The sequence below is a fragment of the Schistocerca piceifrons genome, chromosome 6 (assembly GCF_021461385.2).
Source record: "Schistocerca piceifrons isolate TAMUIC-IGC-003096 chromosome 6, iqSchPice1.1, whole genome shotgun sequence".
In the NCBI taxonomy this organism is placed as follows: domain Eukaryota; kingdom Metazoa; phylum Arthropoda; class Insecta; order Orthoptera; family Acrididae; genus Schistocerca; species Schistocerca piceifrons.
Window position 1 is genome coordinate 93,832,912 of NC_060143.1, and position 27,677 is coordinate 93,860,588.

General features: G+C 43.6%; 1 protein-coding gene across 1 annotated transcript in view; it reads left to right on the forward strand.

Moving 5' to 3' along the window:
• The first annotated feature begins 7,508 nt into the window (after positions 1-7,508).
• Positions 7,509-27,677, forward strand: part of LOC124803077 (glucose-6-phosphate isomerase) — an 84,670-nt gene continuing 64,501 nt past the window's right edge. Inside the window, exons 1-2 of the mRNA XM_047264206.1 lie at positions 7,509-7,708; positions 7,807-7,900. Of these exons, the coding sequence (XP_047120162.1) occupies positions 7,578-7,708; positions 7,807-7,900 (225 nt within the window). The 5' untranslated portion in view covers positions 7,509-7,577. The remainder of the gene's footprint in view (positions 7,709-7,806; positions 7,901-27,677) is intronic.

Consider the following 27,677-nt stretch of genomic DNA (forward strand, 5'->3'; position numbering starts at 1 on the left):
GTATCTTTTCACCCATCATCTTTTTTCCATAATAGTTCCTGTGCTGTCCATGCCCCATGAAATGATTTCTCACTGAGCTGTTTACACCCAGAAAAGTTGCACACTTAAAAGTACAGCAGATCTTCCTAAATTTATTATTTGTTGACTTTATTTCTTTGTTTACACATGATTCCTCTATTAGATCATGTCTAAGTGCGACACTTATAACGAGAACCTTTAAATTTAGATCTGACAGCTTTTTTAAAGTTGTTTGAAGTGCCCTTGTCTCTAGTTGGCTTTCATTTTTGTATATGTCATTTGCTCCATCGATTAGCACACAGCATGTTCCAGTCTTAACTAAGTTTTCATAATTATTTACTATTTCATTAAGGGGAGCACCAGGTTTGACAATGCCTGTTACTCTAAATTGGGACTGCCGATCATTTATTATTTGTGCCACACCCTTTGCATGACTATCACCTAACATACACAAACTTGATATTTGTTGTTATCCAGGTGCCCTCGCTTCGTCGGTTTTATATTACACTTTGAAGAAACATTTCTCTCGTTAGAACACACAGGTGATCTAGATTCACTTTCACTTTTCTTATTTTTTGAGTTCACATTTCGTCCTGTCGTGTCTTTATTACCTGTTTTTCTTTGCACTCTGTTTACTGACGATTTCATACAGTCATAAAGATTTCGTTCACTACGAGCAGTTTTGTTTGAAACGAAAATTACCGGTATGTTTTCATTACAATCGTTTTTTTAAATCGTCATATTTCCGTTGCTTTATCAGTTCCTCTAACTTATTTTCGTAACGATTTGCAAGCACAAGGTCTTATTGAAGCGATGCAGTAACACTTTCTTTTATGCAGTTATCGTATCTTGACAAAGTTACCGTTAGTAGATCGCAGCATTCCATGCCACAGTCACATTTCGGGTCCCATTCTTGCGTTCCCGCGAAACACTTTGCATGAATCTATTTTTGCGACTCTGCACATAACCTGATACCTTTCGCGATGTAGTTATTGCACTTTATACAATTTGTACTCGATATGGAGCCGTTTACCGTGGAACTATTTATACACACTTCTATACGCGACGCCATCTTTTCATTTCGGAAAGATGCTTATTTAACGATGTTTTTCATTTACTTACCTTTACATAATCCTTCAGTACTTCCATCAGAGCTCCACATACTTCAGGTACTGTTTGAGATATTGCTTGCTTCGATATGTGAAATAAATACGCAAGGCTCTGAAATGATTTTCCTGTTGCCAGAAAACGAAGCCTTTGATTGGCTGAATTGCAACGAGGGCGACTTTTCTTTTGTTTGTGTAAACCTAGTATTAATAATGCAGCAACACATATCATTATTGTTTACTCGACATCAGATATAACGCGGCAGCAGACGATATGAAGACAATAATACAAGGAGCACTGCAGACGGCATGAACACATAACGAGAAATGTTTGCCGACAGTGTGGACGGAAACAGAGACCACAAACAAAGTCGGAAACATTTGCGAAACATCGCCGAAAACAATGTTTCCAACAGAAACATGTTTCCAGCGACACTGTGTAGCGGCTTGAAATTTGAGGTGGCCAACGATATTGCACGTTAGCAGAATTTTGCTTCTATGTGACTTATTTTGATAGTCGACCGAGAGTCGACAGAAGAATCGAGTTCATTGACATTGGCGGTTCAGCAAATTGCAAGCTGTGGTGGGCGTGTGAATATGGAACCAAGAGGCGATTTAACGGCAGAGCCCGCTTGGGCAAAACTCAACGAATGTTTCAGTAAATATGGGGACACATTAGATATTAAAAAAATGATGAATGAAAATCCAAGTCGCTTCGAAGAATTCAGGTATAATTCGTTCATCTCACCTTCAAATGACCTTTGTTTACATTTCGAGTTGTGTTGTTTTGAAAGTAATAAAGATTCGTCTGTCCATAATTTCGCAGCTTAAAGATCCAGACGCCAGACCATGGGGCTATATTAATCGACTCGCTGAGTGGCAGTCAAGGGTTGAGCTTGCTCCTCTGACTCGCGCACTGTCAGTCATAGGCCCCCGCTTGTATGGGTGACACACCAGGGGAATCCACGGCTTTGCTTTTATTAAAGCATCGGCGGGACCCAGTCAAGGTCTGCAGTAAGGTCTTACGGCGGGCAGGATATTTTTGGAGACGCCCGACAGCAGAATTGTCGTGTTTCCTCTTTCAACTGCGGGATGTCGAGCTCCAGTGGTGCTTTGGGGTCGAAGCGGTCAACCGCTGTCGACAAAAAGCGCGTCTTGTTGTTGCCGCGGGCCGCGTCGTCGGCCGTCTCGAGTACTTCGGCTGCCGCAGAGCTAGGCTCTGCCCCCCCCAAGGTTAGGGAAAATGTGGGCCAGGACCTGGGAGCCGGCCGCGGAACCGCAGAGAAGGTTTCCGCCGCCGCCGATCAGACCTCCGCGTCCACAAATACAGTAGGGCCAGCAATGCAGCCGGGATACCTAACGGTGTCAACGAAGGCTGTAACTGGCACCCCCCTGGCAGCAGCCCCACCTTCCGCCCCGGACATGGCAAGAAACACAGAAAAAAACGCAGTCATACACAGTACGCCGACAACAAAATATATTGTCAGTACTTGCAATCCTGCCCCTCCTAACCTCGTCCTATCTCCGCTCCTGCTTGCCCACGCCACCGGCACACTTCCCGAATTTCTCACGTCCATGAAGAATGGCAAGCAGATGCCCCGTCTGCTGACAAAAATCCTCCCCAAACCCACCCCCTCGTCTCAGTCTTCCACCCGCTCCAAATACCTTAAATCCCCCCCACTCAAGTCCACCACATCCAACCAGCGGCGTGCAAGGAAGGACAAGAAGGAGAAGCACTCCAAGGGGAAGAAAATATCCACCACCCCCACCCCAACCGCTTCCACACCCTCTGAGGAGCCAGCGCCCCCGACAGCACCTGTCGTCGCACTGGGAGGGGACCAGGAAACACCGGTACTGGAAGGGAACCACGTAACCGGGCAGGATGCGGATGGTTTCGTGCTGGCTAAGAAAACGTTTCGCCAGCCGAAGCTTCCGCCGGCCCGGGGAGTGGAACCCACCCCGAACAGATTCCAGGCGGTTGCTGATGAGCCAGAGGCATCAGAAAACACGACACAAACGCAGAACCAAGTCGCCCACCACCTCCCCCCGATTGTAGCAGAGTTCGCACAAAGCTACGAAGAGCTTTTCGAGCTGCTGAAGGCAGAAATCGGGGGAGGCAGTTTCCAGGCAAAACCTGCTGGTGGAGACAAAATCAAAATCACACTGCACACACTCGAAAACTACACAACAGTCAAAACACTTTTCACAAATAAAAACATACCACACTACACGTTCCCCACAACAAAAACAAGGAACAGAAACATCGTGATACGAGACCTCCCAAGACGAGTGTCCCCCCAGGCAATCAAAACAGATTTGACTGCCCAGGGGTACGTCGTCAAGGGGGTCCAACAGATGGGCAACATAAACAGTAAGTGGCCACTATACCAGGCCACACTCCCTGACATCCCCCAGAACAAAAGGGAGATAAAGATGGTTCTGGCAGTGCCTGTCACCACCGAACCGCTGCGCCGTAAGAACAAGACGGTGCAGTGCTTCAGGTGTCAGGGCCTTAACTACATCGCCGCCTACTGCACCATGCCAGTAAGGTGCAGGAAGTGCGCCGAGGCCCACGACACGAGAACATGCACACTTCACCACACGGACCCACAAATAAGGTGCGCGTTGTGTGGCAAAAACCACACGGCGGGATACCAAGGTTGTGAGGTCCACAAACGACACACACAACAGGCAAAGGGCGCAAAGGCCGCCCCCCACACACACAAACAAAACACCATAAACCCACCAAGACACACAAGAAAACAAACCATGGCAACACACACGGACAAGGCCTGGGTAAAACCAAGGCCGGACACACCGAGGGCGACTTATGCGGAAGTGGTTTCTCCACCGAGGAACCATGAAAGCGTAGCCCAACCATCACAACACCAGACACTATCACGAGAACAACACCGGGAAACACACAGCAACAACGACCAGGTCCACCATGACGGAGGAAGGCCCAGGGAACCCCACACACACTCTCCCCCCATGGATCAGTTGTTAGGCGTAATGGTGCAGACCATGAACCTCGTCATGGAAATGATGAAGGAATTCAGGGAAGCCCAGAAGCAGAACACACAGATCCTCGTCGCCCTTCAGGCAACAGTCCAGCAGTCGCTCCCCTCTGCGACTTCCTCAGTAGTATCAACACCCCATCATGAATAGACGACCAAATATTCAAGGCCTGACAATGTGCGTCTTTAACGCAGACGGCATTGTTAATCAAGAGGTCGAGTTCCGAGAACTCATGAAGGAGTTCTCCATCGACATATGCATGATGGGGGAAACCCACCTGAAACCGGGAGTAAAAGCGACAGTTCCCAACTACATTAGCTACCGTAAAGACAGGCCAACCCAAGGCGGAGGAGTGGCCATATATGTAAAAAGAGGGATCCCCCACCACCAGGTATTCTTACCAGCTACCAACAAAATCGAAGCAGTGGCGGTGGAAGTAACCACTGCCACTGGACCCCTAACAATTGTTGCAGTCTACCGACCCCCACATGACCAGATAGATGAGGGAGACATAGCTGCTCTAGGGCAAATTGAAGGCAAACTCATAATAGGGGGAGACTTCAATGCCAAACATCCTGATTGGAATTCTAGAGTAACCTGCAGAGCAGGCGCCAAACTGCAACAACTAGCGCGCGCCCACCACTTCGAAACGTGGGGTCCAGTCGAGCCCACACATTTTCCGAAAAACGGAAGCAGGCCCGATGTGTTAGACATAGCTCTCACCAGGAGGATCGCAGGGTTCGTGGCCGCAAGGACAATCAACAGAATGTCCTCCGACCACAACCCAGTGATTCTGGAGGTCGATGTGGGAGAATGGGTAGCACTCCCACGGTACCAGACGTCGTACAAACGAACAGACTGGGAGCGATACCAAGAAACTGTCGCCTCTGATATCGCTCGCGCTCCGCCACCCACTGCTGAAACAGTAGAACAAGCGCTACAAGACCTAACAGGCACCATCTTGCAGGCAGCGGAAGAAGCCACCCCTCCACAAAGGGAGGGCCCACCGCCGCAAATACAGCTCCCAGAACACTTGCTAGCTCAAATTCGACACAAGAACAGAGTGGCAAAAGAGTGGAAGATCACCAGAAATCAGGCCACCAGGAGGCTGCTCAATCGTCTACAGAGAGAGCTGAAGGTAGCGCTCAATGAGCACAGAAACCAGCAATGGCAAAACCGCCTCACATCTCTCAAAGTAGACGATCACACACTATGGCAAGCGACCAAACAGTTTACAAAACGACGCGCTAGGATGCCGCCACTGCATGGCGAGCGGGGACTGGTCTACAGCCATGCTGGAAAGGCCAACGCCCTCGCCGACTCCTTTGAGAAGCAGTTCCAAGCGGCAGAACCCCAGGATGAAGAACATGAAGAGGTAGTCAGTCGTCAAATGGCCGTCTTCCTCAATGCTGAGGAGGACCCAGAGGACGAACCCATACTTTTTGCCCCCGAGGACGTGGCAAGAGTAATCAGGTCCCTCCCTACAAAAAAGGCGCCAGGGCACGACAGTGTCACAAACCAGTTAGTCAAAAAACTCCCACCCACAGCGATCACACACCTCGCGAACGTCCTCAACGAGATTACTCGTTCCCGTGTTTTCCCAGCTTGCTGGAAACATGCGGAAGTGGTCGCGATACACAAACCAGGGAAAGACCCTCTATTCCCGCAGCACTACAGGCCGATTAGCCTCTTGCCAACACTCAGCAAGATCTATGAGCGCCTCCTGCTAAGACCCATACAAGAACACATTACCAGAGAGCAAATTCTGCCGGATTTCCAATTTGGGTTCCGGCAGAACCACTCTGCCCCACAGCAGGTCATGAGAATGGTTGAAGCAGCCACAGAGGGCTTCAACCACAGAGGCTACTGCGGGATAGTGCTACTAGACGTAGCCAAAGCCTTTGATTCAGTATGGCATAGAGGGCTACTCTACAAGTTGTACACACAAGGGTTTCCCGGGAGCATAGTTCAGCTCATTAAGAGCTATCTCACGAATAGGACTTTCTCCGTCAAAGTAGAAACTGCCACCTCCACCAGAAGGCGTATTCGTGCCGGGGTGCCACAGGGATCGGTCCTGGGGCCCGTATTGTACAGTTTGTACACTGCGGATACTCCGACGGCCCCCCTGGTGCACACTGCACAGTACGCTGACGACACAGCCTTCTACACGAGAAATGCGAACAAGGACCTGGTCATCCGTAGGCTACAAAAGGTTTTAGATGACACAGAAACTTGGGCCCTTCGCTGGCGCATCACGATCAACTCCGAGAAGACACAGGCAATGCTGATTACCCGCAGGCTCGGAAGGCGCGAACCTCCTCAACGTCCCCCCCTCCACCTTCACCTAAATGGAATCCAACTCCCCTGGCGCAGAACCGCCAAGTACCTTGGCGTAACCTTGGACTCTCGTCTTACGTGGAAACCCCACATAGACGAGGTCCACAGGAAGGTCTGCGCCAGAATGTCCATTCTATACCCTATCCTGAACACAAACAGCTCCCTTCCCTGCCCAGTAGCAGTAAATGTTTATCAGGCCCTGATCCGGCCAGTAATGGAGTATGCGTGCCCTGTCTGGGGATACGCGGCAAAGCAGCACCTGGACAAACTCCAGAGGCTGCAGAACCGCGCCCTCAGAAGGGCACTGCACCTACCTCTTGGATTCCCCACAGACGACTTGCACGCCGCAGCCGAAATCCCACTCCTGAGAGAGCGTCTCCAGGATCTGGCAAGGGCCTTCCATGAGGGTTCTTCCAGATCCGAAAACGCGCTCACCCACTCCCTAGGTCGGTATGACATGTCCCGCGATAAGCATAAGCGCCCTATGACGATCTTCGGCGACTAAGTCGAAGAGAAAATCCCAAAACCCAATCCCTAATCCAGTTCCTTCCCATATAACACCAATCTTTTCGCCTACCTCAGGCAAGTACTAGACTCACTCACAACAAACATCACAAGTCACAGACACCAAAAACTATAGAAAAATCACACACACACGTTCACAGGGGAGTAAAAGCCGAAAGGCTACAAACTCCCCCACACACACTTCCCCAAAGAGGGGAAAGTAAAAGATGTGAGCAGCAGCAGGATCAGATATAACGCGGCAGCAGACGATATGAAGACAATAATACAAGGAGCACTGCAGACGGCATGAACACATAACGAGAAATGTTTGCCGACAGTGTGGACGGAAACAGAAACCACAAACAAAGTCGGAAACATTTGCGAAACATCGCCGAAAACAATGTTTCCAACAGAAACATGTTTCCAGCGACACTGTGTAGCGGCTTGAAATTTGAGGTGGCCAACGATATTGCACGTTAGCAGAATTTTGCTTCTATGTGACTTATTTTGATAGTCGACCGAGAGTCGACAGAAGAATCGAGTTCATTGACATTGGCGGTTCAGCAAATTGCAAGCTGTGGTGGGCGTGTGAATATGGAACCAAGAGGCGATTTAACGGCAGAGCCCGCTTGGGCAAAACTCAACGAATGTTTCAGTAAATATGGGGACACATTAGATATTAAAAAAATGATGAATGAAAATCCAAGTCGCTTCGAAGAATTCAGGTATAATTCGTTCATCTCACCTTCAAATGACCTTTGTTTACATTTCGAGTTGTGTTGTTTTGAAAGTAATAAAGATTCGTCTGTCCATAATTTCGCAGCTTAAAGATCCAGACGCCAGACCATGGGGCTATATTAATCGACTATTCCAAAAATCGCATCAATTCCGAGATAATGGGAGCGCTCTTGGAACTGGTATGTTTACGTCGTTGTGTTTACATTTTACTACAATAACAGTCGTAACGGAAACGTCGGGATTCTACTTAGATTTCCAGGTGGCGTGCTCTTCACATTAAAACAATAAAATTTTGTGTGTCCATTTGCCAGGTCCAGTAATACCCATACCATATGTTCTGCATGGAATGTGTTGTTCAGCGATCACTTTTAAAAACAATACTATTAGCTCTGAGCTTTAATAGCCAATCCCTTAAACGCTTGTATATGAGAAGCTCGTTTGCGATTGTCAAAAAGTTAGGACTGGCATTCTCTTTGCAAACATCCAGCACAATACAAATGTTAACATTGTTTTGCTCCAAGGACAGTTTGGTGTTTTTACCAGTCCATTGACAAAGAATGTAATGTAGCACCAAATGCACGTTACAGTCTTCAAGGAAATTGTTACCAGAAAGTTTGTTATTGAAGTCTTTCATAAGTAATGGTGATTTCCTTCTAAAGCAACAGTTCAAGGAAACTGACCTTTTCTTTTAAAGTTTTATCATACTAGAATACAACGTAACTGTTGGTTGAACTTATCTTAATACTTACACTGTTTTGTTCTGAATCAGTAGAAGGCAGAAGTCTGTGTCACTGTAGCTTTGTGTATGGTCACTGACAAGCTTACACTCAAATAGCAGTATTACTGTGTACAATCTTAGACTATTGTAGCCATGTGTTATCAAACAGAAAATCAGTTCAAAATACTTATTCACATTGACTGCGTTACTGCTACAGAAGATGTGCAGAAGGCAGATTTTTCTTCACACACAGGTTATTTGATATTATTGGTAATATATACTCGTCAGCCAGTAATAAGAAATTCATCGATTGAGAAGAAGTAAATGGCCATCAATAAATCCTTTAGGCTCCACTTGAACTATTTATTTATTCATCTATTTTTTTTATTCATTCATTTGTCCATCCACAGTCCATTCAGTACAGCAGTATTTGACATATGAGGCACATTACAGAAATAATAAAAACATATATAAAACATAAACACAGTAGGCTAGGATAGGGCAGAAACTTTATTACGGAACTTTATTAGTAGCTGAACACTATTGCTGCAGGCAAGTTGTTGAAAATAGGTGTTTCTGAATAATGGATACCTTTTTGCCTCAAAGTGACTGATTTTTGTGAAGACTATTCTTATTTCTAGTACTGATTTCTGAAACCAATCTGTTGGTTTGCAAAAGAGATATAAATTTTTTTGTCGGTTTCATTAAAAAATAAATATACCAGGAAGTAGTAGTCATATTCCCAGTTTCCTGAATGTGCCTCTGGGGATGTTCTTGCATTCAAAACATGTGTAATATGTATTACACACTTTTGGTCCCTGAAAACTTCAACATGGCTTCATAAGTTACCTCAATAAACTCTCCCATATGGTGTTATGGAATGAAAGTAAAAGTAGTACATGCTAGCTTTTTTATTTTTATAGCACATGTCTGACAATGTTCCCCAGGAGCTAAGTGTATTTCCAGACCACAGAAGTCTCTCTCTCTCTCTCTCTCTCTCTCTCTCTCTCTCTCTCTCTCTGAACAAAGAGGCAATGGAAATAATGGATGTGGTCAACGGGACCAACAGCTTTCTAGTGAGCCCTGTTTGGGATTTGGTTTTAGCAGTAATACATCAGGAACGCATATATGGAGGCAGGGGGCGAGTTAGAGAACCAATACTGGGGCTCCATTTCCAGAACCTGTCCACCCCACCAGTGCCCCCCCCTCGAGCAACTATCACAGCTTCTGTTACAGTGGCAAGTAATTGGTTCATCTGGTGGGCCCTCAGCAGAGGTGTCTGCAGTTCAGTGGCTGTAAAGGATCCAATTGGTCACGTACCTAACCTTTGGCTGAAGGTGACAAGTGGGGAAACTCTTCAATATGTTGCAGCAACACAATACCGTAACTCAGCTGATAACACAAGAAGGTTTTATAAAAATAAAAAAAAAATTAAATTAAAAAGCAAGATGGGTCTGTTCCTGTGCCCATATTGGCTCTTTATTTATAAGATGCTGGATTTATGTGCAATCAGTGTTTGAAGGTTAACAAATACTGTTTATCAGACAGTTATGGCAGAATCACAAGAATCATAAATGAGGTATTATTTGGTGGGGAAAAAATTCTGTCCATTTTCATGAGTTAGTTTCATGTTCCACAGATCATTTTGCATGAGAATCTTAAAGATTTGGAACAATTCATTTTACATTCCCATCTGAAATTGATTTGTAAATATGGCTGCATACTGAACATTTATAAGGCTTCAAACAATAAGTCAACGCATACAGTACTTGCAGAGTCACGTTTCCTACAGTAACAGTTACAGCGTTGTCACATGTTTTTTGCTTATTCCCCACTGAAGTGCAGATGTGGAATTTCTATAAAATGGTTTTTTACACACAGTGGAATGGAACAGTGTACACACTTCTCATGGACAATATGTCGATCTACCACTGCACTGCAGAAGTAGAATATCAAAAGCTACCCTATTCACATCTTTGTTGCAAGTCATTCCAATTTGGTGTATTCTAATCATGTCATTGAAACTCCACATTTGTAGTTCGATGAAGAATAAGTGAAAAATATATGTTACAACACAGGAACTTCTATTTTGAGAAATAAGACTCTGCTAGTACTGATAACGTTAACATATATTGTTTCCAGCAAATGTTTAGCTTTTTACCAAATAACAACTTATGAATGACTCACAAATCTGACAGTAATTCTCTGAGTTACATGGTATTCACCCTTCAGCAATGAGTGATTCTGTAGCCACACATCTCCATATTTTAAAATAATTTTTGTTCATTTTCAGGTGTTTGAGGTGGGTACTTTCTTTGTTAGCAGGATTCCTCGAGAAATCTTCACTACTGTTTGGATCAGATAGCAGTCAGTTGCTTGACTTTATCCATAAATATGCCCCTTTTTCATTATATTACATTTGTGCTGTTCCATGGATGCTGCAGAGTTTGGATCTCTGGGATGGTGGGACAAGGTCAAAGAACTAAATTTCCTTAAGTGCAATACAATTCAGGGACTTCAAATTACAAAATGCTATTCTATTATTGTGGTAACGTTAATCATTAAGTAACCAAAAAATTTAATTTTAAGATTTCCTGAGAAGATACACTTCAGTGGGATAAGTGTTGCAAGAATTTAGCCTCGCACTCCACATTACTTACATGGTATTTAATATGCTATGCCAGTTTTAGTTTAGTTATTTTCAAGTTCCATGGGTGATAATTGTAACTCCTCACTCTAACTGGAAATGAGTGAGTTTTACAGTTATAATACATGTCCTCAGTAAAACAATATTGAAAAATGCTAACAATTTACACAGTTGTCTGCATACATGCTCTACAAACCACTGTGAGTTGCATGGCAGAGTGTACTTAACATTGTACCACATGTTAGGCTTTCTTACAGTCCAATCACTTACGGACTGCTTAAATGCCTCTGTGCATACTTTACTTGGCCTGACCCTGTCTTTGCAGTTCCAATCGGAGTGATAGATAGGGGCTGATGGATAATTCTAAATTCTTCGCACAATATTGATTCCTGGAACCTTGTAAGTAGGCTTTTGTGGGATAGCTGGTATCTTATTTCTGTCATGAATGAAGCATCCCTGTGTCCATTTTTCCCGCTCTGCTTTGTAAGTGTATGGTCTCTCCTGTTAGTCCTGTTTGGTATTCAAGCAGTATTCTACGATGGGACACACAAATGATTTTTAAGCATCTCTTGTGTATAATGGATTTTTCCTGTATCCTGCCAGTGAACTGAACTGAACTGAACTCTGTCACCTCTCTTACCAATGACTGTGCCTTTGTGGTCATTCTATTTCATATCCCGACAAATTATTACTCCCATGTATTAGTAAAAGTTGATTGATTTTAATTGTAAATCATCGATGATGTAGTCATAGTGTAATATGTTTTTACATTCTGCGAAGTTGATCATTTAAAATTTATGATCATTTAAAACAAGCCAATATTTGCACCACTTTGAAATCTTATCGTGATCTGACTGAATATTTATGCAGGTTTTTAGACAATACTTCATTATAGATAACTGCATCACGTGCAAAAAGTCTGTGGTTATTATTAATATTGTCTGCAAGGTATTTAATGTGCAACATGAACAACAAGGGTTCTAAAACACTTGCCTGGTGCACGCATGAAGTAACTTCTACATCTGTCAATGTCTCTCCATCGCAGAAACATGCTGTGTCTTCCCCACCAAGAAGTCCTCAAAACAATCAAAAATTCCCTTTGATACCCCATACGGTATAGTATGGTTAAAATCGGACCTAATACAGCCAGAAATTGTGTGCAGAATCTGACAGGTATCCTACTATATCCTCGAGACGTGTGTAATTTTAGCAGCTTCAGCTGTTGCTCAATGCCCCCACTGACACTATTATCTACAGCACTTGTCTTTTCAGTAGAAAAGTAAATGGGAGCAGTACAGCTGTCTCTTCTGTAGTGGAGGACCATTTGGAAATGAGTTCCATATTTCTGATTTTGCTTTGTTAGCCCTCAGTTTCAGGTCCTGTGATATCCTTGAGCATCTTTGGTGCCATGGACAGCCTTTATACATGAACAGAATTTCTTTTGGTTTTGAAAGAATTTTCACAATAAGACTCTGCTACTGTAGTCATTGAAGGCTTCATTTATTCCCATCTTGACTGACATAGGTGTTTCACTCAACATTTCTATATGGCCACATGGTTTTTCATCTGTTTATGCAACAGGTGTTGTTTCTTTATAAAGTTTGTTTACAGTGACTTTGTACCTTGGAGGATCCCTCCCAGAGCTGTTCTACTAGATAAATGGGTCACAGTTCTTCTACATAATACTGCTCAGAGGTAAACGTAAAAGTTCCTCTTCAAGATGTCACAACTGCCTCTTTAACTTGCAGAATATGTAAATCTTCCTGCTTGTTTTAGCTGCCCTTTGTATTTTAGTACAGTGCTCCGTATTTTCACTGAGGGCATTAAATGGTTCATTTGAGCTATTCACAACGTTACTCTGTTCGTTGTGCCTAGTAGGCACAATATTTTAGCGATCAGGTGTGTTGCCTTTGTCAGGCACATTCATGTACTGATTTTGTGCAGGTACGTGGTTGACTTGTATAGCACCCCCTCCCCCTTCTCCTGCCAGCTGCTTCGTATGCAGTTTCTGAATGGAGGCACATACTGTCATCTGAAGAGGTTATAGTGTTGATGGCTGTAGCCAGGACCACCAGGCCCTTTTCGCCAGTTCATTGTGTCTGCCATGTGATTACTCTGTAATTAGGCTGAGCGCTTGTTCCCTAGCTGTGCTGAGACTATAACTGAAGCCGCTATTTGGAGGATTGCCTTTGGTGCATATTTTCTTGGCTTCTCTAATGACAGTGTCTCAATGTTTTGACATTTGTACTAAGATCCTGCTGCGTTTGTATTTCATTGCGCAAGTCCAGTGCTCTGTGACTGCTGACTACAACTGCTACATTAGTTGAGTATGCTGTTGGTCTTCTTAACAGTTTTAAATGGTGCCCACTGTTTGTAGTATATACGAGGTTTGTCTGGAAAATACGTATAAAAGTTGAATAATGTCTTTATGTTACAAGTTGCAGTTACCGCCAGGTGGGACTACTGCTGTAATCAATCCTGTCAACGCTCAGTTCGAGTCGGAGCACTCTGCGTAAAGGTGGGAGTGTGCGGCAGCTTGTTCACAGTTACTCTTTTTCACCTGCTGTCGGCATGGGGCTCTCTCTGATTGAGGAACAGCGCGTCAACATCAAGTTTCTTGCAAAGCTAAGCAAGAATGGCCGTGAGATTTTTGAGTGTTTGAAACAGGTTTACAGAGACAATTCTCTGAAGGAACCAACTGTGAACAAGTGGTTAAAAAGGTTCCGGGATAGCCGAGAAGAATTGAACGATGACCCTCGCCCAGGACGCCCGTCGACATCGAGTTCCGATGCAAATGTTGAACGAATTCAGGCTTGTGTTCTTAAAGACCGTAGATTGACAGTCAGAATGATTGCTGATGAGCTGTCAATCCCCCAAACAATCGTACACGAAATCCTGACACAAAAACTTGAAATGAAGAAATTGTGTGCGAAAATTGTACCGAAGCTCTTGACGCCAGAACAGAAAGCAAAGAGGGTTGAGTGCTGTGAGGATTGGTTGGAAGCAGAGGAACGAGGGGACTTTCTCAATCGAGTCATCACTGGAGACGAGTCTTGGTTTTACGAATTCTATGTGGAGCTCAAATCTCAAAGCAAGAAATGGAAACTAGCAGGAGAACCGAGAACAAAAAAGTCGCGAAAATCAAGGTCCAATGTGAAGACAACGTTGATTGTTTTCTTTGATTCTGGGGGCATTGTGCACAAGGAATTTGTCCCTTCCGGCCAGGGAGTGAACGGAAATTTTTACGTTGAAGTTTTGACACATCTCAGAGCTCGTGTGGCCCGAGTTCGACCGTAGTTCGCAAAAGGGGGCAGGTGGAGCCTTCATCACAACAATGCGTCCGCTCACACATCGCTCGTTGTGCACAAGTTTTTGGCCCGAAGCTCAATCACCATGACAGACCACCTGTCTTATTCATCCGATTTAGCCCCATGTGACTTCTTCATGTTCCCGAAAGGCAAAATGGTGCTTCGGGGGCGGCACTTTGGAGATGTGGAAGCCATCAAGGCGGAAACGACATGGCAACTGAACATCACCAGAACTGAAGACTTTCACCAATCTTATCAACAGTGGAAACGGTGTTGGCAGAAGTGTATCGCATCTCAGGGTGAGTATTTTGAAGGAGACCATATTGTAATACCTACATAATTGTAAAATAAAGTTATTATTCAACTTTTATACTTATTTTCTGGACAAACCTCGTATGTCTTGCCACATTGACACAGAATCTGGTATACCCCAGATTTGTTGGGTTAAGCTCGATGTAGCCTTCCCTGGCAGCAAACTGGTGTACAGCATAAAATGCTTTGGCTGCCTCTTTCTGGTTTCGTCCTCCACAGATTGTACTGTAGTGATGAGGCAAGGGAGTGCATCTAATCTGCCCATTCCGAGTAACCACTGCAAAAATCTCGCTTTTGTCTCAGTAGATGGAATGGTTTGTTTACTGAGGTGACATGCATTGTCGCTGGCTGTGTGCAGAGGAGTATGTGTGTGACTTTCCTACTCTCATTCCTAACACTTCTCCCCTTCCTACAACTCCCCTCAACTTGCAGTCAGTGCTGCCACCACTTCTTGCTGCTAACCTAGCAGCTGCCGACGAGAGGCAGGGAGTTATGAGGAGTGGTTTGTTTGGATCTGATTCAGAGACTGTAGGAGCTGTGGTCGGAGATAGTGGTCATGTGTCCATGCATTGTATCTGAGTGACTGCGTAAACGTGTGTGCGCTCTCATTTTCTGACAAAAGCTTTGGCTAAACATTTAGTTGTGAGAGTATGATCGTCTTTTATGTGGGCCTGTCTGCGGGACAACAATTATCTTTACAGTAAGTTGCTATCTGTCCTCATTATTATCGATGCTCAGAGTATTTGAACTAGTTATCTATGGCATGGATTGACCACCGTTGTCTCCTTTGATCAACATGAGCTCATATGGATCATGAGTAGCTAACCACACGAGTGGATTTCCGCGACAGGCCAAAACCGGTTTCTGCAGGTATCTGTAATGGATCAGGCCTGCCAGTCTGAAGCCATTCGGTTCCCACTGATGTGCAGGCCCTGTCTGTCGGATCTAGTCTCACCGATCTGCCCACAGGCTGGATCTGTTTGCATGAGACAAAATGCAGCGGATTTTCGTGGTTTATCCATGGACCCAGGACTGTGGTGCTTCTCAGCACTGTCTTACCACAAGCATGTTGTACAGCGTGGCGTTTTATAGACTTTTTATTTGTTCTAGTAGGTTTTGGGACTTCAAAAGTAGTTTATATGTTAAAAAGTATGGACAATAACGAGGAGGAAATTGTCTTAGTCTCTGGTGGTTTGTACACATATATTTCTTGGAAAAAAAAAATCGTGCAATATCTGTTAAATAATAGTTATAACACATTGGGTAATAACTGACAATAACGAACATAGTAGAACCAACATTTTATTGGCGGTCACCTACAGTGTTAGTTTACACAACTCTTCCCCACCATATACACTGCTTTCAAGATGCCTACTTTTTTCTGAGGCTATTTCTAAAATCAGTGAAGGTATTGTAGATCTGTTTTGCAACTCCAAGGAAATGCGTACTTTCATCACCAAATGTGTTTAGTTTTATTGAAATAAAATAACATCGGTGCTCTTAATGAAACACACAAACTATTTAGCTTGCTGTCTCCATCTAAATCATTATAAAAGATGTTGATGTTAGTACTTAAGATTTTTGCTCATGTCAGGAAGCTCCATCTGCTTGCAACTTTTTTTTAGGTATTTCCTTGTTTGCACTGTTGTGTCTTGTACCATAGCTGCAAAGACAGATTGTCAACTTACGTCTTAATTTACACTTGAAATCTCAAAATTTGTCATGGAAAAACTCTAAAACTTGTCTGGAAATCAGAGAAATTTCACGGAATTTCACTTGGGGAACTTGTGGAAATCCTGATTTCATGTAGTTTTCATTTCTTTTCACATGGTAGTGTGACTCCTTTTCTAATCCAGAGCATTGATACACTTTACAACTGACACCTGTCAAATCCCTCCAGTCAACTTCCTGTTAGGCTTGAAAGTTTCTGTTCTCTCTCCATTAATCACTCTTTTTTGCTGGATGCCATTTCACTGTAATCAGGAAAGTCATTTAATGTGGATACATGTTGTGAGGGTACAGCTCAAAACAATTTAACACCAGAACCGTTAAAGACAGATGCAACTGAGCATATAATGTACCTGACAGCCGAAAGAGGCATTTCGGCTTAGCGAGGTTGGACCCAGTGGTGGCCGTGCGTGAGTCCCAGAGTGTGCCAGTAGATGGTAGCATGTTTGAGTCACTGCAGTTCAGCAGATGACAGAATTAAGTACCTGTGTTTCTAGATGCCTTGGACAAACACTGCAGTATGAGAATACTATGACTGCAGGAGTGCAGCAGGTAAACAGTAGATCTGGCATGTGATCTGGAAAACACCGATGTGTTTTAGCTGTTGCCAAGGGGCATGGAAGGGGTACCCACCATGAGCTGAATGGCCAGAGTGACCACTAAATAGGCATAAATTGGGTAAAAACTGTTCAAAGACAGTTATAGAATAGTACCGCCTTTAGAGATAGAAAAATAGTGTGTGTGTGTGTGTGTGTGTGTGTGTGTGTGTGTGTGTGTGTGTGTGTGTGTGTGTGTTTAGTTAAAGGTCTTTACAATTAAAATTAACTTTAAAAGTTAATATCATCCCCTTGCCTTGTGCAATTTCTGTAAACTTAGTCAAAGGATAGAGCTCATACAGCTCTATTAGGACAAATTAGTGTAAATGTTTTATAAACATTATATATTTTAAATTTCATGTTCGAATATATATTCTAAGCACAGAACGCAGAGTTTCAGTGAAAGATTAATAATGTAATGAGTGTAATGGCAGCATATCATTTAGTCGCAGGTCTATGGGTATAAATTTAGTTTTATTTTTTCCTGGTGTATTAATGGCAAAATAGCATAAGGTATTGATTGCACTTAAAAAAACTTTGATCATTAATGAACTCAGCAGAAAACTAGGAACAGCAGTGAAAAGCTGAGAAAATTTCCATTTAATCTGATATTGAGGTGAGTGTCGTAGCCCGGGCCACATGCTGCACACGAATGCCTGTGAGAGAGGTGATTGTGGCCGACACTGAAGTGAAGAAATACTGCTGTCGTCCCAGAGTAAAGAGGATGCAACACAACTGCTGATAATCTCGTATGAAGCCTCACAACTGTGAGACGCAATGTAGGCTGTCACTAGCAGAGCTGCAGTGGTAACTCCAGAAGCCTGCGTCAAACTGAAGTCGCAGTCCATGCGGCAAAATAATGTGTTAACACCAGTAGTTCTGGCGAGAGTTTTTGAGGTTCCTTTGGCTTAAGGTAAATACTAGAGCTGTCCCTCAGATCCTCCAATGAACATCTCCCTTTCCTCACCACCTCCATCCCCCCTCCCTTACACCCACTCTGTCAATTGAGACTACATGGTACCACAACACAAGTACAATGCCCTGGCTGAAGAATGGTAAAGTTAAGCACTTTTTCCATTTTTACTTCTACAACCCTTTTGTTTCTGAGGTAGTTGTCAATCCATATCATTGTACAATTTGCGAAAGGCAACTGTTTCATTCTAATAAGTAATATATTGAAATCACTCGTGTAAAAGGCCTTACTGAATTTCACCCATGGTAAAATGGTTGTTTCACATCTGTCCATGGCATGTTTTGTGTCATCAGTCATTATGATTAATGCAGTTGCTGTAATATGGTGTTTTCAGAAGGTTGATAGATATTTATCGTGGGTATTAGGAGTTTTGAGGTAATCTGTCAGCTGTTCATAAACAGTATACGCCAAGGCGTTAGATACTGAAGATAATATGCTGACTGGCTAGCAGTCATCTAGTGATTTTGGATTTTCATTCTTGGGTATGCGTTGAATTAAACTCTGCATCCACACAGGAGGGTATGTACCACTAATTGGAGAAATATTGATGCTGTGTGTGAGAACTGGAATAATAGTGAAACTTCCTGGTAGATTAAATCTGTGTGCTGGACCGAGACTCGAACTTGGGACCTTTGCATTTTGCGGGCAAGTGGACGGGTCACGAGTCATGCTTGGGTAGCTCAGTTGGTAGAGCACAAAAACATTTTTAGTCATACCTAAGCGTACTGCATCATTGCCTACTGCTGCAGAAAAAATTTCCATACTCTGTGTTTAGAAGCAAATTTTAGGAAAGACAGTTCTGTCAAGAAGATGCAGTCTTCTGGTTGGTAATTTGATGATTGAGAATTGGCTGCTGTCGAGGAAAAATCATTTCTTTCTGCAGAAGCTTGAAAAACAGTACCAGATTTTGCCATTCCTGTGCCGAAGCTGTACAACGTTTACCACGATGTTGCAGAAGTCGACATGCTGTGTACAGCAGAGCAGGTGTGCCTAATTTTGACATTGTATATTTTGCTTTGCTATGTTTCACAGATTCCTGTGTAATTTATACAGTTCAAGAAGTGGATTTCACTTGAATCTTTTCTTTTTTTATGCTGAATCATGTTTATTGATTATTTGGCATAGTTCTGTAGTCAGCTGTGGGGCAAGAGCTCTCTGTACTTTGTCAGAATGTTTAGGGGCATGTTTGTCACACAATGCAGTAAGTTTGCAATTTAATTCACTGAATTTATCGTCCAGTGTCAGCCCACACAAGCCTCTCACAAGACTGTTTAATGTCATTTTGTTAAGATATGTTTGTTACTGATTCCCGGCCCCCCTCCATGGATTTTATTTCCTACTCTGAATTTTTCTTTTGTTTCCTTTACTGCTAGTTCGATACACAGATTGAATAACACCAAGGATAGGCTACAACCCATCTCACTCCCTTCCCAACTACCGCTTCCCTTTCATGCCCCTCTTTCTTGTAACTGCCATCTGGTTTCTGTACAAATTGTAAATAGCCTTTCGCTCCCTGTATTTTACACCTGCCACCTTCAGAATTTGAAAGAGAGTATTCCAGTCAACATTGTCAAAAGCTTTCTCTAAGTCTACAAATGCTAGAAACATAGGTTTGCGTTTCCTTAATCTACCTTCTAAGATAACTCGTAAGGTCAGTATTGCCTCTCGTGTTCCACCATTTCTATGGAATTCAAACTGATCTTCTCTGAGGTCAGCTTCTACCTGTTTTTCCATTCGTCTGTAAAGAATTCATGTTAGTATTTTGCAGCTGTGAGTTATTAAACTGATAATCCAATAATTATCACATCTGTCAACACCTGCTTTCTTTGGAATTGGAATTATTTTATTCTACTTGAAGTCAGAGGGTATTTCGCCTGTGTCATACATCTTGCTCACCAGATGGTAGAGTTTTGTCAGGACTGGCTCTCCCAAGGCCGTCAGTAGTTCTAATGGAATGTTGTCTACTCCCGGGGCCTTGTTTCGACTCGGGTCTTTCAGTGCTCTGTCAAACTCTTCACGCAGTATCGTATCTCCCATTTCATCTTCATCTACATCCTCTTCCATTTCCATAATATTGTCCTCAAGTACATTGCCCTTGTATAGACCATCTATATACTCCTTCCACCTTTCTGCTTTCCCTTCTTTGCATAGAACTGGCTCTCCATCTGAGCTCTTGATATTCATACAGGTGGTTCTCTTATCTCCAAAGGTCTCTTTAATTTTCCTGTAGGCAGTATCTGTCATACCTCTAGTGATATATGCCTGTACACCCTTACATTTGTCCTCTAGCCATCGCTGCTTAGCCATTTTGCGCTTCCTGTCGATCTCATTTTTGAGACGTTTGTATTCCTTTTTTCCTGCTTCATTTACTGCATTTTTATATTTTCTCCTTTCATCAATTAAATTCAATCTCTCTTCTGTTACCCAAGGATTTCTACTAGCCCTCGTGTTTTTACCTACTTGATCCTCTGCTGCCATCACTATTTCACCTCTCAAAGCTACCCACTCTTCTTCTACTATATGTCTTTCACCTGTTCCTGTCAATCATTCCCTAATGCTCTCTCTGAAACTCTCTACAACCTCTGGTTCTTTCAGTTTATCCAGATCCCATCTCCTTAACTTTCCACTTTTTCACAGTTTCTTCTGTTTTAATCTACAGTTCGTGACCAATAGATTGTGGTCAGAGTCCACATCTGGCCCTGGAAATGTTGTACAGTTTAAAACCTGGTTGCTAAATCGCTGTCTTGCTATTATACATTGTACTTGTGTTTAGCTACAAGGTGTGCAACTTGGCTTCCGCCGTTTGCCGATAGGTGGCGACAACGGTAAGTAGTGGTCGAAAGAAACAGATCGCAGACGTCAGGCAGTTATCTTGAACCTCAGTCAACATAACCTCATTCAAACATTAGTCGATTTGTGTCTGCATCATAAAGTTGTTCTTGATTGAAATGTCAGTTTACGAGCCTAATTCTCGTTGTTTGCTGGAGGTGTTACTGTTTTGTTTCAGTATGAAGAAAACAGCGGCTGGGTCTCATTGAATGCTCTCAAGCACATATGGTAAGGATACTGTTAGTGAAAGAACATGTTGTGAGTGGTTTCAGTGCTTCAAGAACGGTGATTTTAACGTCATAGACTGGCATAGTGGTGGAAGAGAGAACTTTTTCGAAGATACAGATTTGGAGACATTGCTGAGTGAAGACTCAAGTCAAACTCAAGAAGAATTGCCACTATTAGTGGGAGTGACACAGCAAGCTATTTTGAAATGTCTCAAGGCTATGGGAATGATTCAGAAAGAAGGAACTTGGGTCCCGTGTGAGCTGAAACCAAGAGACGTTGACGGCATTTGTGTGTTTGTGAACAGTTGCTTCAGAGGCAAAAACGGAAGGGATTTCTGCATCCCATTGTAAGCGGGGCAAAAAATGGGTTCATTACGATAATCCTAAACGCAAAAAATCATGGGGATATCCCGGCCATGCTTCCACGTCTATGGCCAAACTGAATATTCATGGCTCCAAGATCATGCTCTGCATTTGGTGGGACCAGCTTGGCGTTGTGTACTATGAGGTGTTAAAAGCAAATGAAACAATCGCAGGTGCTCGTTATCGAACGCAATTAATGCATTTGAGCAGAGCATTAAAAGACAAACAGCCGCAATACAGCGAGAGGCATGATAAAGTAATTTTGCAGCATGACAACGCTCGACCCTAAGTTGCAAAAGTGGTCAAAACATACTTGGAAACGTTAAAATGGGAAGTCCTACCCCACCCGCCGTATTCTCCAGACATTGCTCCCTCTGACATCACCTGTTTAGATCAATGGTGCGTGGCCTGGCTGACCAACACTACCGATCTCACGAAGAAGTTACAATTTGGATCATTTTTTGGATCGCTTCAAAAGATGAACAATTTTTTCGACACAGGATTCATACACTGCCTGAAAGATAGGAGAAAGTTGTGGCCAGTGCTGGAAAACACTTTGAATGACACATGTGTAACCAATTTGTTTCATTAAAGCTTCAAATGTTGGGAAAAAATGGTGGAAGCAAAGTTGTACACCTTGTATAATCTACCTGAAACCTTCCAGTGTCTCTAGGCCTCTTCCACATGTACAACCTTCTTTCATGATTTTCAAACCAAGTGTTAGCTGTGATTAAGTTACGCTCTGTGCAAAATTCTACCAGGCAGCTTCCTCTTTCATTCCGTATCCTCATTCCATATTCGCCCACAACTTTTCCTTCTCTTCCTTTTCCTGCTGTGGGATTCCAGTCCCCCACGAATATTAAATTTTCATCTCCCATCACTATCTGAATAATTTCTTTTATTTCATCATATATTTCTTCAGTCTCTTCATTGTCTGTGGAGCTAGTTGGCATATAAACTTGTACTACTGTGGTAGGTGTGGTCTTTGTGTCTAACGTGGCTACAATAATGCGTTCACTATGCTGTTCATAGTAGCTTACCTGCACTCCTATTTTTTTATTCATTACTAAACCTACTCCTGCATTACCCTTAAATGAGTTTGTATTTATAACCCTGTATTCTCCTGACCAGGAGTCTTGTTCCCCCTGCCACCGAACTTCACTAATTCCCACTATATCTAACTTTAATCTATCCATTTCCCTTTTTAAATTTTCTAACCTACCTACCCGATTAAGGGATCTGACATGCCATTCTCCGATCCGTAGAACGTCAGTTTTCTTTCTCCTGATAACGATGTCCTCCTGAGTAGTCCCCGCGCGGAGATCCAAATGGGGGACTATTTTATCACCTGAATACTTTACCCAAGTGGACCCCATCATCAATTAACCATACAGTAAAGCTTCATGCCCTCGGAAAAAATTACGGCTGTGGTTTCCCCTTGCTTTCAGCCGTTCGCAGTACCAGCACAGCAAGGCTGTTTTGGTTGATGTTACAAGGTCAGATTAGTCAGTCATCCAGCCTGTTGCCCCTGCATCTACTGAAAAGGCTGCTGCCCCTCTTCAGGAACCACACATTTGTCTGGCCTCTCAACAGATACCCCTCCGTTGTGGTTGCACCTACGGTACAGCTATCAGCTATCTGTATCACTGAGGCACGCAAGCCTCCTCACCAGCAGCAAGGTCCATGGTTCACAAGTAATATAAAATACAAAAATTACAATTCAGAATGCAACTAAACTGCATAAAACACACTCCAACATCTTAAAACAGCAGAAATATCTCTACGAAAATCTTAGTATGCACCTGAAAGGCACTTATACAATCATTTCGAACATTGTGAAAGCTGGATTGCAATAAAGAACTGAAGAAGCCATTGGAATGTGGGAGGGAAAAATATTACGCAATATTTCTGGATCAGTGAAAGACGCTGTCAGGTGAGAAGCGAATAACATACACATGTAAAGATATGATTTTGCTAAATGGGGACAAACAGCGGGAAACAGTCCCTGAGCAAGTAAGGTCATACGGACAGACATATGGAAATGCGTTGCAAAGGAGATACAGCCACTTGAAGGTGGAGATGAAAGATATTTGACTATGACCTCCTTATCACCACCTGGCACATGATCTGCCAGCAGGGCTTATGCCAGGCTACCGTGTGGAACATTCTACATTAAGAACTACCACCATCCGTACCACTTTCTGTATCACTTACAGCTCGTGCATGCCTTATTAGCTATGGGCTTACCTGTGCAACAACGGTGTTGTCGCTCTCCTGTCTATGGCTGAGAAAGTTTGCTTGTATCCATTTGAATCTGGGAATGTCCCCACGAGGTGTATGTGGAGCATGTTGGAAATGGCCCTTCGGAATGGGTAATTTACCGAGGGGTGGTTGGATGTGACATCCTGTCTTAGCCTGTTGGCATTGGATGCAGGCTCTCGTCTACACAGTGCAGTCATGTTTAATGTTAGCCCAAACGAAACGTTCTGTTATGAGTTTGTGTCGAGCATACACCGAGGTGAAACAAGTTGTGGAGGAGGTTGAAAAATGTCTTCCTGAACTTCTGTGGGATGACTGATCATTGCCATCATGGGATGCATCGCACCAAACTACTTTGGTTGTGCCTGTGATGGTCCACTACTTGAGCTGGAGGCCTGTTGTGTGTCCAGCTAGCAGGTTTTGAAGGTCGGTGTAAGTTGCTTATGCCTCCCCTAGTTGTTCGAATTCAAGGTGTGCTGATGTGGCGGCAAATAGTGAGAGGTAGTCAGCCACCATGTGTTCTGCTCCCCCTACACAGCGGACATCCGTAGTATATTGTGAAATCAAGTCATTGAGGGGAGGTATTGACTGGCGGGTTTGTAATAGCATCAGTCAGAGGTTGGTGGTCTGTGTAGATAGCGAGCGATTGGCTGTCGATTTCATCTCAGAAGTGCTGAACTGCTTCGTATATCGTAATATCACCAGAAGCTTGTGATTGAAGGTTGACTACATTTTATAGGAGTGAGAAAAACCGTAGAGGTTGGATTACACTGGAGACTTCCAGTTGTAGCACTATCCCATCCGCCCGGTCACTAGTGTCTGCCATTATAACATTATGGGCATCCAGCGATGGGAGTGGTCTGAATGAGCTCGGTTTCGATCTTCTTGAAAGCTGCTTGCATATCAGAAGTCCAAGTGAGCTTATGTTTGTCTGACGTGTTCTTGCCGTGAAGTGACTGTGAATGGCAGAAGGGTTTCTGCTGCGTGGGGGAGTGTTGTCAGTAAAAATTAATTACTCCTAAAAAAATGGCACAACTCTTGATAGTCCGTTGGGGTGTTAGGTTATGGATTTGGCCTATCTTTTCCAGGGTGGGGATGATGCTCAAAATGTCGATGACGTGACCTATGAATGTAACACATTTTTGCTGGCATTAGCATTTTTCCTCATTGACCACAACACCATCTCTGCTAGTTTGTCGGATACTGCTTAGAGGTGTTTCTCATGACCTTGAGCTGTTTGTTAGGAGATAATTACATCGTCCAAGTAACAATAGCAAAAGAGCATGGTAAAAAACAAGCCATCAATCAACTGTTGCCAAGTCTGGGCTGCATTCTTCAGTCCGAAGGGCATAAAAAGGAACTCAAATAGGCCAAATGGTGTACTTATAGCCTTTTCGGGATGTCCTTCGTGGCCACTGGAATCTGCGAATAAGCTCTTTTTATAGGCGATCATGCTAAAGAGGTTGTGTCAGCCAGTTCCGGGAGAGGTCCTGAATATTGCTCACGGAGTAACTATCAAAGACTGTGCACATATTCAAATGTCTATAGTCCCTGTGACAGGCGCCATGTTTTATCTTTTTTCATTCTCATAGTAATCAATGAGCCCACGCACTGTCTGATGATCTGATGGTGCCGTCGCTTCAGTTCCTTGATCGTGGCTTTGGCCATCTTTAGTTTGTGAGGAGCGAGGTGGTGGGGCCAGTGTTGGACTAGTGGACCGGGGGTAGTATTACTTCTGTGTACAGTACCGTCATGTACAATGTTAATCTTTTTATGCAGCTGATGTAGATTAGCATGTGAGGCACAGAATCTGCTCGCAGAGGCGATATTATACTCGACCCACTCACGAGAGCAATATCATTGTTTTTGCACGGCCTGCCCACGGGAGTGTTGTCACCAGAAGTAAGAGACGCTGGACTGATCTGTGGTTCTGAAGCCCTGGTGGCATCTCGGGCCTGCGGTTCTCATTGTTGCCGGTGCGAGGACAGTTGTTGCTATGTGGTGTGCAGTTGTGCCATGATCTCGGAGTAGCGCTTGTGGAGGTGTTTGTTAGCTGCTTGTGAGCTGGCATTGGTGTGGCAGAGGTCGGTGTACGCAGTAATCATGGTTTTAAGCTCCTTGAACAATACCTGGCACTTTAGCGTGAGATCCAGTACTGTTTCAGAGATAGGAGAAGCGGGCGACGGAGTTTCATTCATCGGTAGGTGATCCTCTGATCGGCTTGTGGCTGTCGCATTGTAGCAGTAAGGACTGCCCAGGTCTGGCAGAAGGTTATAATGCCTCAAAAAATCTGCACCCAACACTGGCTCTACAGTGTTGGCCACAAAAAATGTTCATAGGTGAGGGGTGTAGTTATCCAGTTGAACTGTGATAGAGGCCATGCCTATCACTGGAATCACTGAGTCTTTCATGGCGCATAGTTGTATAGTGGATGGTACATGTTTTCCAGGAGCCACTTGAGGTGGCAGTGTACTAAAGTTGGCGCACCTATCGACTAGGAAGTGTGCTCTAAGATGGTTGTTGAAGACTAACCAGGAAAGTACTTGGGCTCGAACAAACACAAATAAACCAAAATCGTGTGAGAAATTATGTAAAGGTCTCTTATTGCACTAGTGATACTCCCGCATTTGCAAAACTCTGCAGTCGTCCGTTGGCGGCCTCTACGTATGCCATGCCGCATTGCACACTGACATGCTGGTACACCAGTCGGGACCAGTGGGGACAGTGCAGTGTGCCTCTGAAGCTGCGTTTTGTGACATGATTTGTGTATTGAAGCGTCAGATGGCTCGGCGATTGGTAATCAATCCTGCTAATGTATTGCGATTGGTTGAGATGAAGTTACGAAGAACCCTTCTTCGTGAAGATGGTATTGGTGTACAAGACAAATCATTCGCATGTTTTCTGGTATCTATTATAGTGCAGAAATATGAGCATAAGTTAGAAACAGATACTGTTGTAACACTAACACATAGTGATGATGATAAGGATGATAATGACGAACAACTCATTGCAAACGGTAGTGCTACGGCAAGTGCGGGAAGAGGCGATGGAAGCAGTGACAGTGAATACCAACTGTCTCCCAGAAGAAGGTTAAAGTTGCAAGTATCATCACGGCGTTTGATGACAACACACTGGAGAACATGTACGATGATTATTACGTAACAGGTTAAGAGGTTTCAACACATACGACAAGCTTCTGAAAAGCTGAAGTCTAAAAGCAATATTAAAAACATACTGGATTACGTGGCAAAGAAAAGAGAAGGAAATAAAGTTTTCAAAGGAAATCGTACACTGCTGTTCAAGACCATCAAGGAGCGTGTAATAGCGAAATTCGATGAAGCGCGAGAATGCGGTTCCACCGTTCATTATTGGCATTTACAACATTGGGCATTGGACGTAGCCAGAAATCTTGGGTGTACAAATTTTACAGCTTCACTAGGATTTATTACTAATTTGGAAAGGAGTTTAGGATGACACCACGCCGTATCACTATGCTCCAAGAACGAAAAGATAAGGATGACGAAGAGGAGCTGATTGAAAGAGCTCAAATGTTTGTTGCGACGTCAATGAGCATATCATGAGAGAAAACATCGATATTAGTTCTGTATTGAACTGTGATCAGAGTCAGTTCAACTATGAACTTTCTTGTGGCAGAACACTATCCATGAAAGGGGAGAGAAACACTGTCGCGATGTTGCAATTAGTTAACTTGCAACACATAGCTACACGATCGATGTCGCTATATCAATGGATGGACGATTGGCAGACAAACTCTATATTTGCTTCCAAGGATCCAATGGAAAGTTTGGACCCCGCGTGTCAAGGGAAATAGAAACGCGGTGCCCTCCAAATGTCGTCGTTGATGCAAGTGTGAGTGGGAAGATGACGAAACAACATCTGAAGACATTTTTTCTGTCAGTTTTGAATCCATATTTGTCAAGAAAGTCATTAGTACTTTGTGACTCTTGGTCTGGATATAAGGATGAACGAGTACTA